At 38.4% G+C, this 11124-nt stretch overlaps 1 protein-coding gene across 2 annotated transcripts in view; it reads left to right on the top strand.

Moving 5' to 3' along the window:
- The first annotated feature begins 473 nt into the window (after positions 1-473).
- The window catches only part of rcor1 (REST corepressor 1), a 119081-nt gene continuing 108430 nt past the window's right edge, over positions 474-11124 (top strand). For both annotated transcript variants that reach the window (XM_059958878.1, XM_059958869.1), the window contains exons 1-2: positions 474-812; positions 925-981. In XM_059958878.1, coding sequence (XP_059814861.1) covers positions 671-812; positions 925-981 — 199 coding nt within the window. In that variant the 5' untranslated portion in view covers positions 474-670. The remainder of the gene's footprint in view (positions 813-924; positions 982-11124) is intronic.

Here is an 11124-nt window from a genome sequence, read left to right as displayed (position 1 = left end):
CATAGTTTGACCTATATATAAATGTAATCACGTAGGAAGAGTTGAATAAAAGTTAGGAAATGTTTTCAAATAAAGGCAATTCCTCTATTCCAGCCACCTTCGGCTTTTGAGTAAATAGTCCTCCGCAATAAATAGTTCCAAGGAACCTAAAATAAGCTCTTCAAATATGTGAAATGTTAATTTTATTTTCCGGTTTGTTTTCCAAAATAATTACCTTTATTAGTTGACCGCATTGATATGTTGGATAAAAGTGCATTCTGAAAATAAAGTTAAAGTGATGAGAATGTAATCGTAGGCACCAGTGCTGGCGTAGTGATTAAAGACCACGTACAGTGTGAAGTCAACCTAACTTACGAAGGGAAATGCAACGGCCCTTCTGATGGACACAGACCCTGGCCAATGGAGTGAGGGCGTCGGCGGCCGGCCCAATGGGAGGGGGCCGGTGGGCGGCGCGGCGGCGCGATCAGGTTGGGGTGTGCGGCAGTGTGGCCGCTGCGCTCGGAGGCTGAGTTCGGGTCTGCCGCCACCTCCTCCGCCGCCGCCTCCCGCCTCCCGCCTGCCGCCCGCCCGCTCGCAGGAGGCGCCGACACAGCCCGGGCGCCCGCAAACTTTCACGCAACAAAAGGGCAGACCGCGGCTGCAAGGCAGCGCTCGCCGCGCAGCACCAACAATGCCGACCATGATAGAGAAAGGGCCCGAGGTCTCGGGCAAGAGAAGAGGAAGGAATGGGGCTAAAAGTTTTGCGGGGGGAGCCGCGACCAATGGCAATAACTCCTGGGAAGAGGCGAGCAGCGGTTCTGATGATGAGCACGGTACTGAAGCGTTGGAGTAGCCTAGAACTGACTTGTTGGTTTAATTTCAATGCACTGACATCGCTCTGTTCATTTCTTTTAATAAGGTATTTATTTTAACTACTTGTTACAGGTGGAGGAATGCGAGTTGGCTCGCAATATCAAGCAGTTGTCCCTGAATACGATCCCGGTGAGCTCTCTTTTTTTTTGTTCTTTAATTCTGGCTTTTACATGTGTTGAAATAGCCTAAAACTCATTTTCATCATTATTAATTCTTACCCCCCCCCACTTCTGTGTTTAATAGGTTAAATTGAAACAGGGTTCAGTGAAGAGGAGGGTAGGTGCGCGGGGGAGGGGAGGATTGGTCGGGTTCCTTTCTAGGTCACGGTGCGGAGTTAGTAAAGATGATAGAAAAGTATAAAACAGCAATTATAATAAAAGCGAGAATAGATGAATAACTCGCCCCCCCCCCTCGCCCTACTGTTCGCCCTGAGAATAGCAGCAATAGAAGCGTGTGCTGCAGGCGTGCTTTGACTTAAATCATCATTTCCTACCCCACCCTGGATAAAACTGAAATACTGTACCTATCTTACTCGCATGTTCAAAAGTTTATAATTTAAAAGATCTTTACTGCTCAGGTTATATTTCGCCATTTAGGTTATGCAATTTATCAAACTCTCCTCGTTTCAGGTGCGGTTACTTTCACATTCGGTGTGAATGAACCTGTTAAATATATTTGGTCTTTTCCGAAATACAATTTTATTTTCAGATTTGGGGTGGTTATGTCGTTCAATATCGGGCCGACAATGCGATTTTATTTCTAAATAAAACTAAAGTGTATTTTGAAATCTGCATTATTTATCATTGGGCGCATGTGCGAGAAATAAGAAAGCAAGAAGCCACTGCAAATGATGCTAAAGGTGTTTGCTATTGAACGAGCAAGACCGATTGTAATTAAAAGTTTATAAATGGGTAATCTTAATTCCTTTTAAACGCGGTGCGCTTTTTTGGCTTATAGGCCTTGTGTGTTAAGTATTCAGTGGGAAGCCTACCGCAAAATCTTTCAATTCAACAAGAAGTAGGTTAATGTAAATATTTCTGGTAGTTTTCTTCATCGGCGAGGAAATTTGTAGTTTTCCCAAAGTGGAGAAATTGGTTTATAATTAAGACATGAGTATTCCAGAAGTTTGTTTAGAAAGTTGCATCTTGGTCAATTATATTTTTATGCCAGGAAAATGTTTATAAACATATGATCTTAATTTATTTTTGTCACTTTGTGGCGCATGTTTTTTTGTCAAAAATGCTTTTATGCTAAATTGGGTGTATTTAAAATCAGATAATTTTTCAAAGATGGTTTGAAATTTTTTGGAGGTTTTTGTTATTTTGAGAGAGGTTGTAATGTCATAGTTGTTGAAAACACTTAATTTACAGTAAGCATTATATAGTAATTTTATTAAAAACTATGCCATTGGTGCTGGCTGGTTGCTCAAGGGTTTTTTTGTGAAACTGCTGGAAGGTGGGCTGAATGAACTTGAGGCTGTGTAACTGACTAGAAGCCAGTGAATGTAAGACTTTGAGGCTGTGGAGATGGTGATGTGGAGATCATGATTCGGAAAAAATGCAGTAGTTATTTGGGGATTTGAAATTGGTGGCAATCAGTGAGCCTTAAAGTCATGGTGAGTAGGCCTTTGTGTGAAGTTAGATTAATTGGTAGCAGTCTGAATGAGAGAATGGGAAGATGGTGGGTATTGGATTAGTCCAATTTGGAAGAGAGAAAGGCACTAAGCGATTTAGTGACAAATATGCCAATATCAGAGATGATATTGGATTAGAAGTGGTTATTATTTGTGGTTAAAAATAAATGGATACTGAAAAACAGGGAGGGGGGACTCATTGCTTTGCTTCTGCTTGAGCGTGGGAGAGGGAATTGGGGGGGGGGTTTGTGGTTCTGTCATTTTAGCTGTCACTCATTCTTTGGGGGCTCTTCTGTTTTCGTGGATGTCTGTGAAGAACAAGGATTTTGAGATGTATATTCCATGCATTTCTCTGATATTAAATGGAACTATTGACATTTTGAACGCTGGTTTAATCTGATACGGTTGATAACAAGCATAGTTTATGGTTAGATTCTTGGAAGACTTGTGACACAAAAGCATGCTTTTCAATATTAGCAACCACAAAAAATGCTGGAGGAATTCAGCAGGTCTGGTAAGGTCTATGGAAGCAACTAGAAGGGTCTCAGCCTGAAACGTTGACTATATTCATTTCCATAGATACTGCCTAACCTGCTGAGTTCCCCTAGCATTTTGTGTGTATTGCTTTGGATTCGTCTGCAGACTGTCTTGTGTCTTCAATATTAGCTTGATTTTGTTTCCTTTCCATATGTACTCTGTATTACATGCTTTCTGTAAATCATACATGTCATGGTGTGTTTCTGCACAAATCCTTATTGCTTATTCGTAGATTCTTTGTTAACTTGAGCATTTGTACATGTATTGCGATTGTGGTTATTGAGAATGTGAGTAAAATCCAGGTGTGAGCCAAATAGGGCTAAATATTCATCAGGTGTATGTACCTGAAGTTGTGTGCACTTCGCTAATACTTTTCCGGTAGTAAAACAACCAACACATTTCATGGGTATTTTGAAGCTGCATTTGACACCAAGCCACTCAAGGAGGTTATCAGGGAAGTTAGTTAAAACTAGCTTTTCAAGGACATCTTAAAAGAAATAAGGTCCTGATAGTGGGCCAGGAAACTGGTGGCACAGGGCACAAATGATAAAACAATTACATTTGGATGGGCGATGAAGGGATATGAAAATGAATTCTAATTGATTATAGAGCTTGGCTGTTTGATAAGACCCAATTGTAGTTTTGTCGTTTCAAAAATTTTAAAATGTCCAGCACTGATTGGGTTTGGATTGGTCAGGTTCAGATTGTACTATAATTTTTTTATACTATAGTAGAGAAATTGTTTGCTTTTGTAGTTCATTCATCACAACAGTTTGAACTTGAAACTGTTCTTGTCTTGTATCACTTGAATTGACTTTATTACTTGGATCCTTCTAAATGTATAATTTATAACAGTATGTACAACAGGACAGTTAAAATCACTTTGTTACTGGTTGCATAAGTTGCTTGAAGAAAATCGGGGAACCAGCTTGAATTTTATACAAGCTAGTTGTATGTGACAGTTTCAAGCCTGTAAGAGTTGGCTAAGAATTCGGAGCTATTTAGTAGGATCAATAATAGAATTTATTTTACACTTAAATCTTCCTGCAGGAAATTTTTTTGATTCTGTTGGATTGAATTTTGAGAATTCTTTGTAGTATGACTCTCACTGTAATACAGTGACCTGGAATACTTTTTGGGTTTTTTTGGACCTAATTATGGTACCCTTATTAGTTATTCCTCACATTGTAGGCCATTGTTTTGTACATTTGGTAAATAAATGTGCAGCCAAATTTTGGAAATCCTCAGATTCAATAAATATTACAAGTTTGAAATATTGCTTCAAATATAACTGCAGATAGAATAAATACTTTTTTCCACTGAAGCAAACCCCTTCATGTAATAATTTCACCTGCAAATAATTAATTGGTTGTAATGTGGCATTGTTAATTAAAAGTATCTAAATTTTGAAAGACCACATTTAAACCTCTAAATGCTCAGTGAATCATTTTGGGAAGTAGCAGAGTTAAAATTACAAATATCCTCTCACCAAACGTATATCTAAATGTTTTTCATAATAGAAGAAATTATTAGTGGAAGAATAAATATGTATCAAGGGATCTAAGTTATTGCCATTGTTTGTTTCATTTCAGTGTTTTAAGCCATGTGAAATTATGATAGAAATTATGGTAAAGTTGATGTTATTGCAAGTCTAATTTCAATAATATAGCTACATGCTTCTGAGAACATTTGGCTAATAGGAAGCAAAGGGTATGTAGATTAATGGAAGACTAGAAATGACTGCAAGATTTCTCTTGAGCTATAGAAGTGTTTTGTTTTAAACTATCTATTTCAAGTAACTTAGAAAATTTAATTTGAGGTTAATTTTTAAAGTGGAATCAGATTTTAAGACAACTTTCAAGTTCATCTAGTTTTTAAGTATTTACATTCGGATGAAACCAGGAGATCTTGAGCGGTAAATGACAAGTCATATTGATGTATCTTGATGGTTCTGTTAGAAGATAAGTTGAAATAAGAGTAATATCTAAATGGAGATAGAAGTACATATGAAATACCTGCTCTTTTGTCGCTTGAGGCAAGTGTAGGTGCTGAGGAAAGAATGCATTTAGGAGACATTGGGTGTGGCTCCAGGAATGAAGGGTAAATGGAAAAAGCTTTGTTTATTTTCCAGAAGGAAAGAACTGGAGTGTAAAAGGGGCGTGTTGTGTATTATTTGTGTTCATTTCCTTTACTGCCAAAATATAAAGTTGGTTAAATATTTAAGTTCATAGTTTTTAAGATGGTTCACAAAATAGGATGGAAATGTTTGCATGTGACTGTTTGAGTCTGGACTGAGAGAGCAATGCATTAAGTTGAGCAATTTAGTTTGTTCTTAAAAAATGAAACTAAGAGAACATTGCTATTTGGGGGAAAAAATAACATGGAAGTGACCTTTAAATTTAGCTTCTGATTTGGATTTATGGAGATTAATTTGGACAAAGGAGAATAGTCTATTTTGTTTGAGAGTAAGGTATTTTGGTTTCACTGTCATGTTAGAAACACAACTTTCCAACTTGTAGTGCAGCATAAAATTCAGAATGCTAAGCAGTCGTATCTTCAAGACTTAACCAGGCGGCTGTTCCCACGTGCTTCAAATCAGCCGCTGTCATCGCTGTACCAAGGAACTCTACACCTTCAGAACTAAATGGCAAAATAGCACTGGCACCAATCATCATGAAGTACTTTGAACGACTGATAATGGTACATATCACAAACATAATTCCTGCCTCATTAGACGCTCACCAATATGCTTACAGACAGAACCACTCTATGACAGATGCCGTAGCATCTGTCATGCACCTGGCCCTGACACACCTCGAAAACAAGGACACTTGTGTCAGAATGTTGTTTCTGGATTTCATTTCAGCACTCAGCTCTATTGTCCCACAGATCTTACTCTTCACTCGAAATACATCACTTTGCAACTGAGTGTTTGCAATGCCCACTGCTGTACATTTTGCTCACACGTGACTGTGTGGCCAAACACACCAATCATCACATCATCTGATGACATCACAGTGGTGGGGCTCATCGCCAACAATGATGAGATGGCCTACAGAGAGAAGGTGGAAGTGTTGCAGGCCTGATTCATGGTAAATAATCTCAAGATCACTACATTTAATTCGAAGTTGCACTGATGATGTTGCCTTGTAGACGTTTTGTTATCCAGCAAGCTAACAAGCCAGCTTGGCAAGCCACTCAACGGCAACATCCTCAACCCGAGTTACAAATCTCTATATCAACAAGACAAAAGTAAATGGTTATCAACGCCAGGAGAACTTACACCACTCACACCCCCTTTTTACATTGGTGCACATCACACCCAAGCTTTCATGATCCCATACACATTCAACATAGTCCAGAATGTTCACCAGCCTCTTGTTTGAGGAGGTTGCAGAGAGCTGGACTTTGCACTTCCATACTCGCATAATTCTTCAGACATGCAGCTTTATCACTGCTTGGTACAGGAAGGCTCTACAATGGGTAGTCAAAAGGGCTCTAAGCTTCGAGACCATCTGCCGTCAAGGATGTGTATACTTGAAAGGTTCTAGAAAAGGGCCAGTAATATCATGAAAGATTTCACCAACTCTGTTCCCACTCCTGTCAGGGAGGAGATTGAGTCACATCCACACCAGAACCATCAGACTCAAAAACAGTGTCCTCAAGTAGTAATGGTGATCATTACTTGCACTCACCAAATCCACCACTTTTTTTTTTATTTTCTCTCTGTCACCTTATCTACAGCCTAGTGAAACTTTATGGATGTGCATTCAACCTTTGTATATAAGCTATCTTGTGTATTTATATTGTGTTTTTAATTATTATTGTTTTAATCTTTTTTGGTACTGCATTGGGTCCAGGGTAACAACTGTTTTGTTCTTCTTTACACTTGTGTGCAGGAAATGACATTAAACAATCTTGAATCAGTATTGCACAGCATCAACTTTACCTTGTGGCAGTAATCTTTACCTCGAGTGATTAGGTCATAGGTTCAAGCCCAAATCCATGAACTTTTACTGAGCTAATATAAGTTTATTACTGAGAAAGTTCTTTTTTTCTATGGTGCAATCATTTTTATTTCAGGTGTTAAGATGAAGCTTCATTATTTAAATTTTAAAACCTCATTGGAAGTGGTTTTCAGATGTTTAATCCCCAACATTTTAGAAGTAACTGTTCATTTGTCCCACTACTACAGAGTCTTAACAAAAATTAGCTGTTTGATGTCTGCACACCGATGATTAATTAGACATTAAGAGTGATTAATCTTGCTGCATAATCACGTGAGAATAAAAAACGGTGCTAGTTAAATCCAGGTTCATTCTTTGTTTTTGTAATTTTTTCTAGGAGCAACAGCTTCTTCAGAGTCCGTTAACAAGTATAACAATACGGCAAAGATAGTATTCAGTATTTTAAGGTTGAAGTTCTTTTTTTAACAAAGTAGAATTTGATATGCTATGGTTTTAAGTGTGTGGAATCTTGAAGGTGATTTTTTTTCTGCCACTGCAGGTAGTTTTTTTACTTTGTTCACATAGCAACACATGGTAAAATGTGGTTGCCCATTATGGCAGCGAGTTAATTCTTTAGGATTTGAATACTTGTCTCTGGGTGCAGTGGTAATCCTCCACATTCCAAAGACATACTGGTTAGGGTTAGTAAGTTGTAGGCTTGCATTGTTGGTGCTGGAAGCTGCAGAACTTGTAGGCTGTCCCCAGAATGTCATTGGAAAGTGTGTTATTTGCATCAACAACCAACATTTCACTATATGTTTCAATGTACAAATAAAGCTAATATTTACTTCTAGTTTAAGGGATCAACGTATGATTGTATACGCAATAGTTAACCAAGATCTGAAACAGGCTGTTGCAAAAAATCAAAGTGGTGGTGGGAGGAATATTTTTTTTAAGTCCTGAAAATACCAAGTCATTCTCAGATTTGCAGAGATGTATAATTGCTCAAGGAGATTATTTAACTGTCATTGATTCAGTATCAGCAGCAATCAATATTAGATCACGGCTACGTGAGCTGCAACAATTTTGTTAAAACCAATGTTGTAATGATTTCATCTAATACTTTACACTGCATTAAATCCTCCTGATTGGCTTAAATAGTTACTCATTTTATGGGTTGTGTAATTAACATATCACTGTAACAATTTTTGAATCCTTTATGGTCATATTTTCAGTCAAAAGTCCTTCTGTAGTATCAGGAGTATTCCCATCAATGTGTATCTTTGCAGTCGCTTTTGTCTCTATTGCCCAATCTGACCTTTGCCCAAATGCTCTGGGCTATGACCTATGCAGACTGATTTCTAATTCAATTCAGTCTTACATTCTTGCTAGCCTTGTCCCACTTTCTGATCTCTTAGCTTTATTCCTATCCTCAGCACAGTTTGATCTAATAACTCTATGCCTGCCTTTTTAATTTACTTTACTTTGCCACTGTTAACAGTATCTGAAAGATCCTACTGTCAGAATTTTGACTGCTTCCGATCTGTATCATGAACTGTGGTGCAAAAGATTAGGGAGAATTTGCTTCTAAAACTCTTAAGAGGAACTTTTTCTTTCAGGAGGAAATTTTCAGTTTTCTGATGTCACCTTTGGTCTTGCTCTTGTAGTTTTTAAATGTGGATTGAAGGGCCAGTGTGCAGTGCACTGTGCAGTAGAGGGAATAAGGTAGATGATCTTGTAGCACATTTAGAGATTGGCAGGTATGATGTTGGGCATCACTGAGATGTACCTGAAAGAAGATGATTGTTGGGAGCTTGATATCCAAGGATATACTTGTATCGAAAGGACAGGTTGGTAGGCTGTGTTTAAAAAAACATGAAATCAAATCCTTAGAACGGTGACATAGGATTGGAAAATATAGAATTCTTATGGGTACTGTTAAGAAACTGTAAGGGTAAAAATTAGTGGGAAATTAGAGGATTGAGGAGCTTTTTAAAAACCAACAGAAGGCATCTAAAAAGCCATAAGGAGAGAAAAGATGAAATATGAAGGCAAGCTAGCCAAAAATATCAACAAGTATTCCAAAAATTTTTTTCAGGTGTAAAGAATAAGAGAGGCCATTGTGAATATTAGACCATTGGAAAATAATGCTGGAGAGGTAGTAATGCGGGACAAAGAAATGGCAGATGAACTTAAGTATTTTGTTAGTTTTCACTGTGCAAGACACCAGCAGTATGCTGGAAGTTCGAATGTATCGGGGCAGAAGTGAGTTTAGTCGCTATTAATAATAAGAAGGTGCTTGGGAAGTTGAAAGGTCTGAAGATAGATAAGTCACCTACGATAGACTATACCCCTGGGTTCTGGAAGAGGTAACTGAAGGGATTGTGGCGGCATTTGTAATGATCTTTCAAGAATCACTAAATTCTGGAATGGTTTCAGAGAACTGGAAAATTGCAAATGTCACTCCACTCTTTGGGGAAATTATAGGCCAATTAGCCTGACTTTAGTGGTTGGGAACCTGTTGGGAGTCCATTATTAAGTGAGCTTTCAAGGTGCTTGGAGGCACATGATAAAGCAGACCAAAGTCAGTATTGTTTCTGTAAGGGGAAATCTTGCCTGACAAATTTGTTGGGAAATAACAGGCAGGATAGACAAAGAGTCAGTGGATGTTGGTTACTTGGATTTTCAAAAGGCTCTTGAGGAGGTGCCACACGTGCAGCTGCATAACAAGATAAGGGCCCGTGGTATTACAGGAAAGATATGACGCATGAATAGATTCGCTGATTGGCAGGAGGCAAAGACTCAGAATAAAGGGAGCTTATTCTGGTTGACTGCTGGTGACGTGTCGTGTTCCGCAGGGGTCGGCGCTGTGACCACTGCTTTTCATGTTAAATGTTGATGAATTGGTTGATGTAACTGATGTCTTTGTGACCAATTTTGCAGACAACACAGAGATAGGTGGAGGGGCAGGTAGTGTTAAAGATGCAAAAAGACTTGAACAGATTGGGAGAATGGACAAAGTAACAGTTGGAAAACAGTGTTGGGAAGTGGACAGTCAGGTACTTTGGTAGAAGGAATAAAGGCATAGACTATCTAAATGGGAAGAAAAATCAAAAATCAGAGGTGCAAAGGGACTTGGGATTCCATGTATAGGATTCCCTGGAGTTTAATCTGCAGGCTGAGTTGGTGGTAAGGAAGACATGCTATGTTAACATTCATTTTGAGAGGACTAGAATATGAGCAAGGATGTGATGATACTGAGGCTTTATAATGCATTGGTCAGATTGCACTTGGAGTATTGTAAGCAGTTTTGGGGCCCTTATTCAAGGAAAGATGTAGTGGCATTGAAGAGGGTACGTAGGAGATTCACAAGAATTATTCTGGGTATGAAAGAGGGTTAACATATGAGGAGTGTATGGCTCTTGGCCTATATTTGCTGGAGTTTAGAAGAATTGGGAGATCACATTGAAGCCTATCAAATATTGAAAGGCCTAGATAGTGGATGTGGGGAGTATGTTTCCTATAGTGGGTGACCAGAGGGTAAATCCTCAGAATAGAGGGAGGTCTATTTAGAAATGAGATGAGAATGAATTTCTTTAGACAGAAGGTGGTGAATCTGAAATTCGTTGCCATGGACGACTGTGGAGGCCAGGTCATTGAGTATATTTTTAGCAGAGGTTGATATGTTCTTGTTTAGTTAAAGGTTACAGGGAAAAGGCAGGAAAATGGGCTTGAGGGATAATAAATCAGCCATGATGGAATGAATGCAGAGCATACTTGATGGGCCAAATGGCCTATTTCTATATCTTATGGTATTGAAGCTGATCTTAATTATATGACAATATAATTGTAATTGTGAATTATATGAAAATAGTTCCTTCACTAATACTGTTCTTGCACTTCAAGATTTTTCTTAAAAGCTAATATTTCCTTTGGTTAGTACTTTTTTGTAAGACATGGATGGTAAGTAACATTTTAATTATGCATGCATTGATACAATTGATTAATATATATTTACACACAGCACTGTCAAACAATAGAAAAAATAAACATAAGGTATTCTGCAGATGCTGCAAATCTTGAGAACACTCAGGGAATGCGGGAGGAACTCGGCAAGTCAATCAGCATCTATTGAGGGGAATAAACAGTTGATGC

Source organism: Hypanus sabinus, chromosome 2 (assembly GCF_030144855.1).
Source record: "Hypanus sabinus isolate sHypSab1 chromosome 2, sHypSab1.hap1, whole genome shotgun sequence".
Taxonomy (NCBI): domain Eukaryota; kingdom Metazoa; phylum Chordata; class Chondrichthyes; order Myliobatiformes; family Dasyatidae; genus Hypanus; species Hypanus sabinus.
This window is presented reverse-complemented; position numbering and strand designations above follow the sequence as displayed.